The 18,866-nt window shown below is 47.4% G+C and overlaps 1 protein-coding gene across 2 annotated transcripts in view; it reads left to right on the top strand.

The window, feature by feature from the left end:
* The first annotated feature begins 2,857 nt into the window (after window positions 1-2,857).
* Asb18 (ankyrin repeat and SOCS box containing 18) overlaps window positions 2,858-18,866 on the top strand; it is a 60,360-nt gene continuing 44,351 nt past the window's right edge. For both annotated transcript variants that reach the window (XM_036173299.1, XM_036173298.1), the window contains exon 1: window positions 2,858-3,144. In XM_036173299.1, the coding sequence (XP_036029192.1) occupies window positions 2,940-3,144 (205 nt within the window). In that variant the 5' untranslated portion in view covers window positions 2,858-2,939. The remainder of the gene's footprint in view (window positions 3,145-18,866) is intronic.

Below are 18,866 nucleotides of genomic sequence, written 5' to 3'. Positions count from 1 at the left end.
CCATCTAGGCAGCACAATGCTTAGACCTTCAAAGTCGATCCCTTTCAGAACAAAAACTCCTGCCAGAGTCACCAAAAATACCTACTATGCCACACCCAGTCAAAACACAGAGAAGAGTGAATGCCCCTTCTCCCTCATTGCACAAAAAGCTGTCATGAAAACCACTGTGTCACCCACTGAGCTGATGGAAAAGCTAATCCTGACACAAAACAGTGAACATGTTCACCCTCACGCCTAGGTTAAAACTGTTGCCCTTGAAAAGGTGTGAAAGACACAGCTAGAAAGAATCAGAGATTTTTCAGCCAGATTGTAAAGTTTCTGGCTCCCCTAGCTCTCAATAAGGGAAGCCACTAGAAAGATCAATTAGATCCCTCTTTGTTGCTATAACAAAATACCTGAAGCAGGCGACTTTATAAAGTAAAAAGTTTCTTTGTGTCTCAAGGTTCTGGAGGTACAAAGTCAAAGGACGTATATAGTGATGGCCTTTTTGCTGGTAGAGTCCCAAGGTGGTCTCTTGTGTGACAAGAGACACAGAGCATTGTGTGTGTGTCTCTCTCCTCTTATAAAATCACCCAGACTCAATCGTGGGGCCTGTACTCTAATGGCTTTTATCTTAATCACTTTCCAAATGTCCTACCTTGAGCTGGGCATGATGGCTTACACCTGTAAACCTGACAATGGGGAGGCTGAAGCAGGAAGATGACAGGTTTCAACCAGCCTCAGCTATATAGGAACACCTTGTGCCATAGCCCTTCGGACCCCTCAGAATTGGCTAAATTTCATTATAAGTGCAGGCAGACAAACGTCTGGAGAGATGGCTCAGCCAATGTAGTGCCTGCCACACAAGCTTGAGGACCTGAATTCTCTAGCATCCATCTAAAAGCTGGGCATGGCGATGAGCACTTACAACCCCAGCACAGGGTAACAGACACAAGGTTTTCTGGTCAGCCAGGCCAGATGAATCAGTGGACTCCAGAGAGACCCTGCTTTGGTAAATATAGTAGAACCATTAAAAAATAAAGACACCTGATATTGGCCTCGGGCCCCCACAAACGCACACATGCATGCACACCCACAACACATGTGGACGTACATGCAGAGGTATACATACACCGCACACATAAAAAGAGGGGGAAAGCAGTTTCCTTGAATGTTGGTCTTTCATCCACACCAGTGATGGTTTAAAAGTTAAAAGAGAACAAGGGAGCTTCCCCCTTTAGCGGAAGCCGGGATCTACCTGCAATGACTACCATTGTGAGCCTTCCAAAGACAACCACTGAAGGAGAAAGTGAGAACCATGGCTTCTAAGAAGTACGTTGGGTGGGGAAACTAGAGGTTCTGTCTTCCTTTCTACTATTTTGGGGGGATGCATTAGGGACAAGGGAAAGTCCATCAACGCAAGGAGCCAAGATGAGAAATTTTCAGACTGAAATAAAGAAATGCATGTTGCCTTAAATATAATTTGTGTTAGTTACATTTCAATTCCTAATTTATACATCACAGGCTTGATAAAGGATTACATTATAACAAAATTAGCCAGGATCATTAGCATAGTGTATGTGCCGCTGATTAACCACCCAGCAGATCGCTGGGTAATTAAGATCGGCGAGGGCCGTATTTTGAGACATTGTCATCCTATTATCTGCCTAACGAGTGCTGGGCCCTCGCCTCCCTTCTGATTTGGGGTTTGATAGCAGCCTTGCACAATGCCACTGTGTTTCTGTACACTTCTCCCCTCCCCCACCAGTCACTAGTCCCTGTGGCCACTCCCCAGCCACACAGAAAACCACCTGCATGTGGGAGCACAAACTCAAGACCCCAATGCCAGGACTAAGGATGGCACACTTGCCTAGCATGCAGGAAGACCAGGGTTCCATCCCCAGCCCCACATACAGTTGGATAGGGTAGCACACGGACTATTATCCCAGCTCTCAGGAGGAGGAGACAGGAGGATCAGGAGTTTAAGGTTGTAGTAATAATAAGTCTGGGGCCATCCTGGACCACATGATGTCTTTAAATAGATCTGTAAATAAATGATATAGAATATCAGCATGTGCCCCTCCCTCTCAATACAACAGAAGACCCAAGACCAGGTCAGGTAGATGCTTCTGTGGCCTGTGTTAAGAAAGGAAACAGTCAACAATACCTCTAAGCTGGCCTTAAGTCACATCCCTGTCATCCCTGCATTCCAGAGGCTGAGGCAGGAGGATGGCAGGTTCGCATTCAGCTTAAGCTACACAGTGAAACCCTGTGGTGTGGTTTCAAGGTAAAATGTCCCCCAAGGCTCTTGTGTTTTGACACTTGGTCCACAGTTGGTGGCTCTGATTTGGAAGATTGTGGAGCCATTAGGAGGTGGAGTCTCACTGGAGGAAGTGAGTCACAGGGGGCCGGCCTTGAGGTCTTTTAGCACCATCCCACTTCCTGTCTGCTCAATGCTTCCTGACCGTGGAAGTGATGCTGTGACCAGCTGCCTCACACTCATGTCACCATGCCTTCTCTGCTTTACTGTATTGTACTTCCCAGATGGACTGCAGCCCCTCCAACTGTGAGCCAAAATCAGCGCCACCCGCCACCATCCCCCCAGCACACACACACTTTAAGTTGCTTCCTGCTGGGAATTTGGTTACCACAATAAGAAAGATAACTGACCCAACCTTCTCAAACAATGTCACTTCCAGAGTTTCTCTCTAAAGAGCTTTTCTATTTCTCTAAACACACTGAATTGCCTATGCCCATCTCTCTAGCAGCCTGCACAGTGGCCCTGAGAAGAGACCTCCTCGGCCCTGCAATGGAGGGGGCAGCAGCTTGGGCCCTCCCTGCTGCTCATAACCCAGCCCTGGTTCTATTTATAGCCTCTTCTGCTCCTCTGAGGACAGGGCTGACTTTGGACATGCTTTAGAAGAAGAGAAGAAGCCTTGCTCTTGCACAGGGACACCACAATGTCCAGCTGGGACTCTCCGCCAGATTATCCCCTCAGTTCAGACTTAGTGAGGAGATTAAAGTGTGCCCTGGCCGCTGGGGACAATGACACTGTGCAGGAACTGATCTGCACTGAGGTGGAGCCCGTGGACGCCGTGATAGAGCTGGCTAATGACGACTGGATGAAGGAGCCCTCAGCTCAGCTGCCCACAGGAGCACTCCTAGGTAACAACCACACAAGGCCACAGGCCAATTACTAATGCATGCTACGGTCTGCCCTGGGGAGAGAAGGCAAGGGTTCAGACAGGTGATACATCCTTGATATCCACTTCTCGGATAGCTGTTAACTGAATAACAAATGGAGAGATTCTCAGATAGCTGTTTGTTAACTAAATAACAAATGGAGAGATTCTCCAGGACAGTAAGTGTATCGGCAGGTAGACACTGTAATGGGCAGTAATTTGTGCATGTGTTCAAGGATGAATGTCAAGGGAAACTGTTAAAAGGTAGTATTTAGTGAGGGTGTCTACTGCTGTGAAATGACACCATGGCCAGGGCAACTCTTATAAAGGAAAACATCTAATTGGGGCCGGCTTACGGTTCAGAGGTTCAGTCCACTATTGTCATGGCAGGAAGCATGGCAGGCAGACATGGTGCTGGAGAAGGAGCTGAGAGTTTTACATCTGGATCCTCAGGCAGCAGGAAGAGGAAGTGACACTGGGCCTGGCTAGAGCATCTGAAACCTCAAAACCCTCCCTAATGACACTCTTCCCCCCAAAACCCCACACCTACTCCAAGAAGGCCACACCTCCTAACAGCACCACTCCCTGAGCCTAGGGGGCCATTTCCATTCAAACCCCCATAGCAAGCAAGAACAACGTAAGATATTATTGCAAAGGTCAGTAACAAGGGTGAGGCTGCAGGCGTCACTGGGTGACAGATGGCTTGGCTGACATGCCCAGGACTCTGGGCTCCATCCCCAAAACTGCAGAATACACAGGTCTCCAGGGCCACATCTGTTTGGGTTGGACAGGCAGCCATTGGACAGGCAGACGCCTACAGAAACACTTTCTGTGTAAGATCTTGGTGGCCTTTGTTCTGGCATAAAGTCCCTTCCTCCCCAGTTTTGGCTGCATTTTTTGTAGTGTTCTTAGGATTTAACACAGGTGACTTCATCTTCAACAATGCTTACAAACTTGCCTATCACACATGCTAAGGACTTGTGTATGTTACCTCAGCATCAAGTTCAACATCACACAAAATAGTCAAGAGAAGAGCTGAGCTTCTGCTCCGCCCCAGGGCAAGCTGTGCTCACATCCATCTTTCTCCTCCTCTATCCACTTATGGTGCAATTTTCACAGACCCGCTCCTACATCACAGAGGCCATTTGATGGTCTTTTTCATATCCAAAAAGATTGACAGTAGGGGCAGAAGAGATGGCTCAGTGGTTAAGAGCATGTACTGCTCTTGCAGAGGTCCCAAGTGGAGTTCCCAGTATCCAAGTCAGACAGCTCACCACTGCCCAGAACTCCAGCTCGGGGGAATCTGGCACCCTGTTCTGGCCTCTGCAGGTACTGCATTCACAAACAAATGTGCACATACACACACAATTTTATTAATTTAATTTTTTAACTGTGCACATGCATGCATAATTAAAAATAAATAAATCCATCCCATGTACAAATTAACCAAAAATCCTTAAACCAAATACCTGAAGAAGAATGTCTTTACACTACTGTTCTTATAAACAATGCTGTAACCAAAGTATTTCATTCTTATACAGGGCATATCTTTAGATAAGTTCTTGGGAACCGTGTGACAGGTACAGAAATATGAAATTTTCTTGGGATGTGTTTCCAAAATTCAAAAGGAAGTAAGGAAACATGTTTTGCCATGGCCCTAAGAGCACAAGCATTGTTGGTTTTGAAATTTTGTGTTGAAATTGTCAGTTTAATGAGGATATGCTGACAATTCTTCACTGCCTGGTAGGCCATTCCTGTGTGTGTGTGTGTGTGTGTGTGTGTGTGTGTGTGTGTGTGTGTGTGTGTGTGTGCTCACATAGGTGCACATGTGGACAGGGGTACATATGTAATTAACAGGATGCATGTGTTGGGGAAGTGACATGCATGTGTATATGTGCCTGGGGAACACAGAGACCAACCTCAGGTATTGTTTCTCAGGCTCCATCCATCTTGGTTTTTGAAACAGGGTCTATCACTGGCCTGGAATCCACTATTATATTAGGCTGGCAGGCCAGAGAGCCCAGGGATCCACCCATCTTGGCCAACCCAGTTGTGGGATTACAAGCACGTACTGCCACACCCAGCATCTCTCCCTGGGTCTGGGAACTGAGCATGGGTCCTCACGGTTGTCTGGCAAGCATTTTACCAATTGAGCCATCTCCCCAGCCCTCCGTTATCCTCTCTTTTCTCACCAGACATGGGCTTTTGTGTTGCCTTACAGTTTTCCTCTCGTAGTGTTCCATGTCTGTGTGGATGCATGGCCAATGTCTCCTATCCCCTTGAATCCTTCTGGTCATTGTTACCTGACATGGTCTCCTGGTCACAGATGCTGCAAAGTTGATCCTGGCCTGTAGTTGACCATCAACTGTTTTCTGGCCAGTCTAATGTGTCCTGGTGATGCTGGTTCTGAGTCCCTGATCGATCCCCTGGTCAGACCTCCCAATGTATGTGCATCCATGAGCACATGTGACATTACACATTCATGCACACATAAGTATATGAATGCACCAGCATGAGGAGCATGCATTGGGCATTGCTGCTGGAGAACAACTCAGAATGGATGAGGAGGGAAGTCCAAGGTTGAAACCTCTGAGGAATCCATCCCATGCCTGTGACTGAAGTATCTTTCCTAGACAAACGTTCCTTGTGGCATGTGGTATTTAAGCTCATTTCAGAGAGGCATTTCTTATTCCTCTCATCTGAGGTCTTCAGGCCCATCAGCCTTGACCTTCAGCTCAGCACATCTGTCCAGGAGCCAGGCTCCAGAACCGAAAAAAGGAGGTCGTGTCTTCACAGGTGGCGATGGGATTGGAAGTAATGTACTTCCCTCCTGACCCACCCTGCCCTGAGGCTGAGCATCATGAACTGCCTCACCTCCTCCTTGACCTCTGGACATGCATGCCCCCTGCCAGCCGCTGGGACCCTGGCCAAAGCGAGACTGATCTCCGCACATCCCTTGCTAACATGTCCTGAACGGCTAAGATTTGTACAATGGAATCCTCTCTTCAGACTGTCGCTTCTTCCCATGTCACCAATGATGCTGGAAACAGGCAGAATATGTCAGGGAAGTCACAATCCTCCCACCACAAGTCTGTTGGTTATAGACTTTGATGCCCAGACTTCTCCTCAGCTCGAGGGGAAAGTGAGCTACCGCCACACACTGTGTGAGCCCACAGTGGTGCTGTGTCTGTCTGGCCAGTGTTTCTGAGCACTTTGTAGGGCACAAGAGTGGGCTTTCCTTGGTACTTCCTTGAGCCTCACAGAGGAGCTCCTGGACGGGCTGAACTTGGACCTGCTTTCTGCACTGCCCCCAGAGACACTGGCATCCCAAAGGCTCACGGTGATCCCGAGGTGAAGCTGGCATGCTTTTTTCTTATATGAACTTTGACCCATGAGATTACTAACTTTTAGCTATCCTTTGGGACCCACTGCCTTAGGTCACGGGTTGTGTGCCTTTGTTCTCACAAGACTTACTGGGATTGACAGGTACGGCAGGTCTTTGGGACACTGTGGCATATGTGACTGCAGCCTGGACAGGGCATAAAGACTCAAGATCACATAGACACTGTACAGAATTCGGGGATGTGGAAGACTGGGAACAGGCAGTGGGGAGACGGGAGGGGCAGAGTGGGGAATATCCACCACATGAGGAAAGCGAGAGCCATGTGTCATGGGCAAAATCATTCTAAACAGAAGAGAATAGGTTTCTTTTATACTATTTGTCATGTGCTTTTTATATATTATATATAAAATCATACATTTATTATATATAAGACTGGGTTTCATTATGATACTGCATACATGTGTATAATGTATTTGGATCATAGTCACACCTACTACTTCTCTTGACTCCCTTATGTTCCTGCTGATCCCATTCTTTTTCCCAATCAGGTTGTCCTTGTAGAGTGTGTGTGTGTGTGTGTGTGTGTGTGTGTGTGTGTGTGTGTGTGTGTGTGTGTGTGTATCCTATTGAGTTTAATTAATGTTGCTCACAGAAGCCTGAATTATCCTGTTTCCACCTCCAGGTGTTGAGCCCAGACCTGTGCCACCCACTGTGCCTGGCTTTTTGTGTGGCTGCTCGGGATCGGAACTCAGATCCTTGAGAGTGGGTAGCAAGCACGATACTCACTGAGCTGTCTCCCTGGGCTACTTTTTGGTATGCCACCAGATATTCCAAATTCACATACCACTCCCAGGCCTCACACTTTGTGTCCAGTGCCTTGAACAGGGTCTCAGTCTTGGGGAGAAGCTCAGTCATGGGGTACAGTGCTGGCATGCCCTAGCCAAGCCCCCCTACTGACATTGCACTGGATGGATGCAGACCCTGTAACAGTGAGCTTCTGCAGAGAAATACTTCACTCCACTTCAAGCCAAAGCCGACCTCCTACTATTCATGACAAGCGTATCATTTGTTCTGGCTCCTTTCCTATATCTACTAGAGTACAGAGACGGGGAAAGGGTGGCTGAGAGGAGGGTGGCAAGACCCACCTAGCCCCTCAAATGCATCAACTGTACAATTTAGTAACTGCCATAATCACATACTTAAGAAACAACTGATTGCTAATTGCTATTATTAAGGGTATCAGTATTCTGTGATTCTGCTGAGGGTACGTCATATACAAGTCAAGATGCTACTTGAATTCCTGATGGAAATGGAGGAATGGATGTATGATGTTGTGTTTAGGGCAATGGTGTTTAAGTATCCAGGGGAAAGCTAACGAAAAACTAATTGGGCTTTTATTAAGAGGTCTCCCCAGTAGCATCTATAGGTGGGATGAGTACACACGAACATGCAACAGACATGCACACATGTGAAAATGGGGACCAGTTGTGAATGGGACTTCTTACCCAAGGTTGTACACTGAAGGCGCCATGACACTTAGCCTTATCCATGCCGCAATGTCATACTTCCTTCCATATGGAGAGGGGCACCATATGGGACATTTAAGTTGAGAAAGCACATGTGGCTCCTGCCACAAAATAAACATGAGGGCCAGGGCCAGACTAGTGGTACAGTGGGCAAGGCAAAGGTCTCAATGAAGTGACCATGACTCTCACTTTGCTGCTGTCAGTGGAGCCTTGAACATGTCAGCCCATTCCTCTGAAGCTTAGTTTTCCTATCAGTTTGTGTCAACTCTGACACTCTTCACAAACTGAGAAGGAGTTGTGTCCGTGAAGGAGATTAGCATCACCCATTCCCAGCCACCCTGTCTCCCTGAGTAGGTCTTCCCACAGAGATCTATGCAGACCATGCCCTGCCTTTAGCAGAGAGTTCCACTGACTAGTTCTGGAGTCACTGGGAAGCAGTGGTATTGTCTAAATGGCTGGTAGGAAACCAAGTTGCACATCATGTGCACAGAATGAGCCAAAGCCTGGCTATGAGGCAAAGGAGAGCAAGTCCCTCAGCAGAGTGGACCAGACCTGCCGTCAGCCTCCCATGGAGGCAGCAGAGTGTCTCAGTCAGGGTTTCTATTGCTGTAAAGAGACACCATGACCATGGCAACTCTCATAAAGGAGAACATTTAACTGGGGTGCCTTACTGTTCAGAGGTTTAGTCAATTATCATCATGGTGGGACATGGCGGCATACAGGCAGACATGGTGCTGGAGAGGTAGCTGTGAGTTCTACATCTTGCACAGGCAACAGGAAGTGGTCTATTTCTCTGGGTGTGGCTTGAGCATTTATGAGACCTCAAAGCCTGCCTCCACAGTGACACAGTTCCACCAATAAGACCACATCTAGGGAGATGGCTCAACAGTTAAGAGCACTGGCTGCTCTTCCGGAGCAACCAAGTTCAATTCCCAGCACCCACATGGAAGCTTACAACTGTGTGTAACTCCAGTTCCAGGGGATCTGACACCTTTACACAGACATATATGCAGGCAAAACACCGATGCACATAAATTTAAAAAAAAAAAAGAATAAATAAAAATCACTTTTAAAAAAAGACCACATCTAGTCCAACAAGGCCACACCTCCTAATAGTGCCACTCCCCTTGGAGGCCATTTTCTTTCAAACCACCCCAGAGAGACAGGAATCAGTGATGTGATGCCACACTGACCTGCTGCTCTCGAGAGGTGTTACCTTCCCACTTTGAGGAAGAAAATGGCTCGGATGAGGCTCAGAGGTGTTAAGCAACCCAGCTGAGGTCTCCCAGCCACTGTGTATCCAATGCTCCCCTGGTTACCTCATGATACTCAGAGTTCACCCCGGGGCTGCACTTGGCAGGACACCAAGGCTCACTGTGCTCACTCTGTAAACACCAACCAGGTATGAGTGGAGAGGAGCATGTGTTTAAAACATCAGGAAATTTGCAGGCAAATGGATGGGACTAGAAAGAACCATCCTGAGTGAGGTAACCCAGACCCAGAAAGACAAACACATGTATTCACTCATAAGTGGGTGTTAGCTGTAAAGAAAAGATGACCAGTCTACAATCCACAGCCCCAGAGAGGCTAGGTAATAAGGAAGGCCCAAAGGGGCCCACATGGATTTCCTTGGGAAGGGGAAATAGGAGAGCTCTCCTAGGTAGACTGGGGGCAGGGGGGATGGGAATATGGGAGATGGGGTTGAGGGGTGGATGGAGGGGGAGAGTAATAAAAGAGATGACTTGATGTGGGTGGGAGGGCATTTCTGGGTCAGGTGGAATCTTGACGCAAGGGAAACTCCCTCAAATCTACAAGGATGACTCCAGCTAAGACTCCCAGCAACAGTCAATAGGTAGCTTGAACTGGCTGTCTCCTGTGATCAGATTGATAACTACCCCAATTGTCGCCAGGGAGCTTTCCTCCAATATCCAATGGAAACAGATGCAGAGACCCACAGCCAAGCTCTGAGCCAAGCCCAGGGAATCCTGTTGAAGAGAGAGAGGAAGGGTTGTATGAGCCGGTTGGGGGAAGGAGGTCAGGATCATCACAAGAGAACCCACAGAAGCAACTGGCCTGCTCATGGGAGCTCACAGATGGCTAGAGAGCCTGCATGGGACCAGCCTAGCTGCTCTTCTTGCTTTTGGGACTCTTGGCAGTGGGAACAGGGCCTGTTCTAATGCTTTGGCTGGCTTTTGGGAACCTGTTCCTAATGCTGGGTTGTCTTGCCCAGCCTTATTACGAGGGGAGGAGCTTAGCCTCACCTCAACTTGATAGGCCATGCTTTGTTGGCACCCATGGGAGGCCTGGCCCTTCCTGAACAGAGGTAGAGGAGGGGTGGGTTGGGGAGGGGAGGCAGAGGAAAGTGGAGGAGGGAATGGGAAGAGGGGTGGAGGTGAAGCTGGGGCCGGGATGCAAAATAAATTTTAAGAAATTAATTAGTTTTTAAAAAAGAATGGAGCAAAGGTCCTCCTGCCTGCAGCCAGGGTGCTCATGCTCCCTGCCCACCTAAAGGCTCTGTACAAGAAGGTTCATAAAGGCACTTTCCCATGGAAGATGTTACAACTAACTGAACTGGTGCCCCAGGGACATAACCCACCAGCACCCATGCATGCATGTGCAGTCACACAACCCTAGTTCTGAACATTTCAGCAAAAGATGGAAAAACAGAAGGGCAGGAGGGAGGGAGGGAGGGAGGGAGGGAGGGAGGGAGGGAGGGAGGGGCAAATACATGAGATGCTCCTCTACAGAATAAGAGCAGACACTAGAAGCAGGAGGGGATCCATGGCAGGGAAAGGAAACAGACATGCTCCCCACCAACTCTACTGCTCACCCGGTCAGAGCATGTGGGGGCTGGGAGACCCTGCTCGCAGCAAAATGAAATTAAACCTTTCTAAGTACTTATAAATCAGAACCTAATGACACTATCCCACCACCAGCCTGAGCATTGCTCTTATTACTTTGATTCACAAGCCAGGAAAAGATCCGGAATTATGCACAAATTATTGTCCCATCTTCTTAATTAACGCTGATTGCAAAATTCTTGCTAAAGTCCTTGCTAACAGACTCAATTATGTACCGCCTGAATTGATTCACCCAGATCAAGTGGAATTTATTAGAAATACACTTTCCTACAATAACATCAGATTATCTTTGAATATAGTTAAATTATTTAGGAATAAGATGGCCACAGCAGCCGCTCCCGCATTAGATAACACAAAAATACCTAGAATTAGAGAGTTTCTTTGCTTTCTGCAAGACACACACCCTAGGTGCTTACTTGTCCCAGAAGCAGGTTGAGTCACACTGTGAAGAGATGAAATGCATGCCTTAGAGCTAATGGTCCAGCTTAAAAGACATATGAGTAGGAAGAAAAATCCTACCAGGTCACGTCTCAGCCACCACCACCACCACCCCCAGGACGAACCATCCCTACTGTCCCTGCCTGTGGAACACGGTGAAATTGCAATTAGACTAAATCAGGATATTTTCAGAATCAAAATGGAGAAACAGACTAATAAAACGGTAATGTATGCTGATGGCATCTCTCCATTAGCATCACTGCCAGGCATGCTGGAGAGCTTGGTTTGGGAAGAACAAAAGGGAAGGGAGGAATTAGGAGAGAGGTTTTCTGCCTGCCCGAGAGGACTCCAGCTCCTGAAATGGTGCTCTGCCTCTGAAACATGGCAAAGGCAGTATGCCATGGCAGGCACGCTCTCTGTAGGTCGACCTTCCTAGAACCATGCATCCCTGCCTTTTGACACCAACATCAGAACCTGGATATGGAGGGCGAGCTGACTTTGACCTTCTTCTCCACAGTGGTCAATATTTTCAGACCAGGTGGATGATGGGATATTCAGGTTGGCCTTGGACGGATGAGCAACTGTCCAGAGGCTGTGATGAACGCAGCAGTGGGTGAGGCGCACACAGGGTCTGAGACGTTGTCCAGGGAAGTGGGACCCAAATGAACTCCCAACACTTGTCTGAAAAGACAATGAGCAGCCATTAGGCAGAGGACTGGGAGCATACAGTTTGGAAAGAAAACTTACAAGTCCTTAACAGACATAGGAAGGGTGGAGGTAGAGAGATTGGTGCCAAGACACACACCCCCTGTGCTTCCCCATCTCTCCCGCCTTTACTGATAAAGTCCTTAGAACAGTGCCATGTGCCCAAGCATGTCCCCTTCCTTGATGCTGGGGCTGATCTTGTTCTCATCTACAAAGGACTTAACAGCAGATCAAAGAGGAGATGGAGGGGCATGGGGGAGACACGGGAAACCTGAAAACATATCAGCACAAAGTTCCCAACCTGAAGAACAGAAAGGAAAGTGAATGAAAATAAAATGACGGTGGACTGTCACATAGTGTAAAAAGCTGACATGCACAGCTGGGTCCAAGAAAAGGGCAGAATGGGGCAAGAAACAAGAAAGATCAAATGCCATGCTTTGTTGACACCCGTGGAAGGCCTGCCCCTTTCTGAACAGAAAAAGAGGAGGAGTAGATTGGGTGGAGAGGAGCACAGAGGAGAGGAGAGGGGAGGTAATGGGAGGAGAGGAGGGAGGGAAAACTGCCATCGGAATGTAAAATAAATGAATAAATGTAATAATATTTTTTAAAAATGATTGAAGGAATAACTTTGATCCCCACATTTTCCAGGATGAGTTTGATATGAATTTACAGATCCATGTTCTGTATACCCGAGGTAGAGATGGGGAGCAGGGTCTGCCTGGATGCTGGGCATTTGGTTACAATGGGAGAGTCACATTTACCCTGTAAGACAGAGCATGTCGATTTGGAGATGAGTTGGTATGTGCTCCTTTCCACAAGCCAGCAAAGGTTTCTGTGACAGCTGGTGTTCTCTGTCAACTTGACAGACTAGAATCACCGGAGAGATGCACCTATGGGCATGCCCACTGTGGGGGGCACCATCCCCTTGGCTGTACAAGTGGCGAAAGGGAGCTGACGCAGTCATCACCCTCCACTTCCTGATTGTGGATGTGATGCGATGGTTGCTTCAGGCTCCTGCCACCTTTACTGCCCCACCATGATGAACTTCACTCTTGGTCGATGACCCAGAATAAGACTTTTCTCTCTTCAGTTGTTTTTCGCCGAGTATTTCATCAAACCAACAGCAAAAGAAACTAAGACAGTCCCTACAGCAAAAATCAGCCAACAAGTTTTATGAATAAAGTTTTATTGGCACATTGACACCTCCTTTTTTTTTTTTTCCAAATAATCTCCAGCTATTTATATATCCCAAAGACAGAGCTGAGTAGTTGCCATAGAGACCATGAAGCCCATAAAACCTAAAACATTTACTGTCTGGTGCTTCACAGAGAAAGTGTGGCATCATCTACCCAACAGCACATGGTTTAAGTTTTAGGGCAAACACTGGAGGACCTGCCTGCCCCAGCCATCCCGTCCCAGTCTCCTTTCACCTGTCAGATATGACTCTAAAGCCTGTTCCACACTCCAGTGCGACCCTTAGTCTGCTGGGAGGCTAGCGTCTGGGGGAAATGTTTGACACTGACATTGACTGCTAGCCTTTAGAAATGTTTGTAGCGATTTGATACAATAACACAGTTTCATAGGTAGGATTCATGGACTTCCAAGTCTATTTTCATTTTGTTTTCTCCAGTAATTACTTTTCAATGGATCTGGAAAAAGAATCAAGTCTATAACAAATTGGGAAACCTCCAAAAAAAAAAAAAAAGAAAGAAAGAAAGAAAAGAAAAGAAAAGAAAAGAAAAAGAAAGCCCTGGTCCTTCACCTCAGGTGGTTGGAAAACTAAACTACACCTCAGCAAGGGGGTCCGTCCTGAAACCCTCTCAGCCTCTGAGACCTTTGGGCTCTCTGGATACTGGCAGCATGCCAATTCCTCCTTCCAGGAAGCCCTGGGGTTCACAGTATCCACTGGGGAGGGCTGGACTCATGGGATACTGGCTAGGATCAACCTAGAACGACGCATGCTTGGTGGAAGCGGTGACTCAGGTCTGTCCCTGCAGCTGTGGAGCCCATGTGGCTTGTCACGGTTTTCAGGTGAAAACGTCAGATCTTCCCACTGGTACCTGAAGCCTTCATTACCCTTGGCTACACTGGAAAGTAGTGAGCCTGGTGACCGTCTACAGCTGTGTTCAATCCTGAGGGCACTGGCAACTGGAGGGCCAAGCCTTTCTTACAAGTGGCAGTTTCAGCCTGTGACGACCCTCAGCTCCCACCCTCAGGCCCTCTGCCAGACTGGTCTCTTTTCTACCTATATCCCTTCCATCTAGACTCCAGAACACCACCCTGGGCATCATAGCACCGTGCCTCCTTCTCAGTGAAGAATAACAGGGTTTGCTCCCTTGCAGCAATCAGGGAGGAAGCACACACCCCAGAGAGAAACACACCAGCTTCCCACTGCTCTGGGCATATGCCACCTTCGGAAGGTACCTGCTGTCCAGCTACTCTGACACCTTACCTTACCCTAGGTAACCACAGCACAAATGCTTAGGCCTCTGATGACACAGTTCCAGTCACTGCTAATGGCTGCCTTGTCCACCTCCCACTAGACTCAAATCCTTCAAGGCAGGAGCTCCCACACCATCCATTTGCTTCTAGTAACTGAAGAAAGCTTTGCATACATTAACTCCATACATGTATGTCTCCAGTTCAGTAGAAATGAACCCTCCATCAGCATCAACGGACATCCAAAATCCAGTTTTGTAAGAAACCCTTTCATGATTTAGCCAGAAAATGTAACTGACATATTTTTTGAGGTAGGGTCTCATTTAGCTCAGGCTGACCTCCAATTTGCTATGTAGCTGAGCTAGAACTTGAAATATGACCTTGAACTTCTGGTCCTCTTTCTTCCACCTCCTAAGTGCCGGGATTACAGGCATGCTCCATCATATCCAGTCTTAGGCGGTGCTGGGGCTTGAACCCCAAGTTTGATACATGCTATTCAAGCACCCTATCAACTGAGCTACATCCCCAGCCCTAACTTACATTTTCTGCACGTGTATATGTGTCTGGTGTGCATGTGTCTGGTATGCATGTGTCTGGTGTGCATGTGTATGTTCAAATGTGTGTGGGAGCATGTGTACGTGCAGGTGTGAGTGCACAGTAGGGCATGTGGAGAGCAGAAGTTGGTGTGGGTTATGGGAGCGTGTGTATGTGCAGGCATGAGTGCACGTGAGGGTATGCACAGGGCAGAAGTTGGTGTGGGTTGTCTTCCTTGATGTCTTGTCCTCTTATATGTTGAGGCAGACCCTCTTAATTGACCCCAGAGCTGGGGAATCCCCTATCTCTGCCCAGAGCCCTGAGAGGACAGGTGGTTGGTCATGCCCACCGTGCCAGTCACTTTTGTGGGCACCAGGATCTGAACGCATGTCCTCATGCTTGTTAGCACTGTACTTTCTTAGCCATCTCTCCAGCCACCCAACTTACACTTTAAATTAGTAAATTTGGATATCGTGTTTGTTTAATATTCATTTAGTTTGTGTAATTTTTCCTGTTGGAGGTTTAACGCCATTTTTTTCCAATAAGAAATAAGTCCAGGGCCAGCAAGATGGCTCTGTGATAAAGGTGCTTACCTCCAGACGTGACAACCTGAGTTCTGACCCTGGGACCCACATGGTGAAAAGGAAGAACAGACTCTGAAACCTTTCCTCTTGACCTCCACACATGCCCCATAGAGCTTGCTCAGGTGCTCTGCTTGCTGGCACATGAACTCAGAGGCAATCATACGTTCATGCACGCACATATATACACACACACTAAGTAAATCAATAAATGTGACAAAAGAGAACTTTGGAGAAAGAAGTCCAGAGAATTTTCCATCCATCAGAGGAAACTGGCTTTGCTTGGCCCTTTGTAAAAGAATGGGAAGAGACCCCATCAACTTCTGCTTTCAAACAGGGTCACAGCGCTCGCTCAGCACAACAATCAGACTAAACCAACCTCAAGAGGGAAGCATCCTGCTCCCCGTGTGAGATTCATAGCAAACAATCAGGCCGAGCATGCAATTTGTCTCAAGAGGCAGAAGCTGCAATTTTACCGTGTCATTATATCCCCAGGACAGTTGCAAAGAGAACATCGCCTCCTTGGGCATAGAATGCTCTGTAACAGGCTCCCTAGCATTAGCCCTACAGTCTATAAATGTCCTGCCAGAGCTTTTGCCATGGGGTCGTGCACGAGGAGTATTTGGTGGCTCTGCCTTCCGTTCAGCCACAGTGGCATCTCACGTTCAAGGGCACCTTTGCATCCTGGGTCCCAAAAAGCACTTGTGGGCTATCTGCACAAATGGAGCTTGACCTTTATCTGAGATCACGTCAGTGATGGGGCTAGACCTTGCTGCTTTATATTGCCTGTGCTGGGCTGTGTAGCACATCAGGGAAAATAAGTTACAGGGGTGGTTTGCCCCCCCCCCCCACCCTGGCGCCCATATTGTGTTCCTCTGCACAATGGAAATGAGATTTCTTAATAATGTGAAATTGGTACAGATAATTTAAGTCATTATTAATAGATACACTTGATCTGAGGAAGTAAATGTTTTAATGTTTTGTTAAATGAGGTGTGCCGTATTCACATTGTCATTCAGAGAAAAGGTTAAGACACTTTAACATTCCTCATATTAATGTCTGTGTAACTAATGTAGGTAGCTGTGTCTCAGAAGTCGAAAATGGAGCTTTGCGCACCTGCCAGGCTTCCCGTTTAAAACAATAATGATTAAAGTAAATGCAGAGTGTGGGATGGAGGAAGGTGGCCTTCAGAAACTGCCAGAGAGACTATGATGAGAAAGGGATTGAGAGAAGCCAGTGACCCAGCCTGCACCTGTGGGGCTGTTGGAAGAGACACCATCAGCCTGGGGTCCTATGGAATCTAGAAGGTGGCAGTATTAGACACTTTTCTGTTGCTGTGATAAGATGCCATGACCAGAAGGAACTTTACTTGAGCTATATATAATGAGAGGGTCACATGCCATAATGATGCAGAGGGTGTGGCAACAGGCCGCGGGAGCAAGAAGCTGAGAGATAACCTCTCGACTACACACAAAATGTAGAGAAGGCACACCTGAAGTGGGGTGAGGCTATGAACTCTCCAAACCTACTCCCAGTGACATACTTCCTCCAGTAAGACTCCATGACCTGAAGATTCCAGAACCTCGCCAAACATCACCACCAACTGGGAACCAATGTTTAAACACCTGAGCCTATGGGGGACCTTTCTCATTCAAACTACCACGCTGGCCATTTACAGAAAGGACTACACTGCCTGGGCCAGCGATGCGAGTGAGCACGTTCAAGGGCCTATGCAAAGTCTCCAAAGCGTCCATGTGACTGCGACTCCTTGCCCCTTCAACTTTTCACTTCCGTGGACACATGGCCCCAGCAGGAAACCAGATACGTTCCAATGGCCCGGGAAGAAAGCCAAGCACTGGTTCTACCTGGAGAGTATGGGAAAACGGCAGCAATGTCCTGCTTTGGAAGCTCTTCCTCTTGGCTGGGTCGCATAGAAAATTGCTGGTGAAGAGAAAATAGCCAGCCCTGTCATCAAGCCATCAGCCTAACACCCAGACCTGGCTGGACTATCCCACGAAGTCCCAAGAGTATGAATATTTAAATGCTGTTTGGGAGAAAAAGATGGCCTTTTGTCAGTTCCGATACAGGAAGTCAAGATCCTGGCACCCCATGAAGATAAGAATCACCTCTCAGACTCCACCATGTGTACAACCCATTGTCATCACAGGGTAGAATTCACCTTCATCTCACTGGATCCAGAGGCAAAAAAAAAAAAATCTCTCATTAGCTGTCTCCATGACAAGATAGTTAGGAAAGATGAATTTGTGTCCTCCTATGGACAAAGTTTCATGCCTATTATTTAAATTTCCAAATAATATTCTCTGCAATATGATGTTCAAATCCAGTTACCACCTGGCTCAAGGGTGGAGAAGCGACTCCTCATTCCGCACTCAGACAGAAGCTGGGCATCCTCTCCTGCCTTGATTTCTCCCTTCCTTCTCCTCCATTCATTCATGCCCAGCCATCCATTTGTTTAGTGCCCTGCACCATTTACCGTACAAACCGTCAAAATGGCACCATTTGTTAGTTCGTCTGAAGAAACAAAATAATTATAGCTGCCAACTTGGGGCAGATTAAATTCATTAGCAATCCTCTTTCCAGGAGAGTACAGCCTTCAGAAGAATTTGCAGGTAAGACCAGCTCTTTGGTCAGAACATCTGTGGAACCTCAATGCAAGAAAAGAGAGATTTTAATGGCGATACCCAAGACAGGAAGAGGAACTGGAGAGAAAGGTCTGCTAAGGCTGTGTGAGGTGTGAAAATTCACTCTCATCTTCAATGTAACTGCTAATGTTGATAAATGGTAAATTAGTAATCTAACTGAGCAACAAGACACTATCCAAGAAAAATCAGACCAACTGTGAGCCAATGTGGAGGCAGAACCAGATGCATGCAACCTTCAAAACAGAGATCAAAGGAGACCCCAGGCAGCAAAGCACAGTTGCTTGGGGACTCCAAGAAGGACTCAGGGTTCTGAAAACCCAAGTGAACTTGAACTGACCCTTCACTGACACAAGTCACCCTTCTGTACAGGCATGCTTTGATGGTTTAAAATAACTCCAAATAACTTGCTACATTTGTGTCACCTAAATTTGGGTGCAAATATCCCTTGGTATGCCCTTGGCACCAACTGCCTCTGAGCTGGACAACAAGAAAAAGAAGTCTCTAGAGCCTTAAACAGGAGGATTCAAAGCCATGAGTAGCAGTCTGATACCCTCGATTCACAAGAAACAGGATCCTTCCGACATGCCTGGAGTTTCCCCACTGGTTTGTAACACT

The sequence above is a fragment of the Onychomys torridus genome, chromosome 23 (genome assembly GCF_903995425.1).
Source record: "Onychomys torridus chromosome 23, mOncTor1.1, whole genome shotgun sequence".
Lineage (NCBI taxonomy): Eukaryota > Metazoa > Chordata > Mammalia > Rodentia > Cricetidae > Onychomys > Onychomys torridus.
Note: the sequence above shows the minus strand (reverse complement) of the source record. Positions and strands in the feature narration are given on the sequence as shown.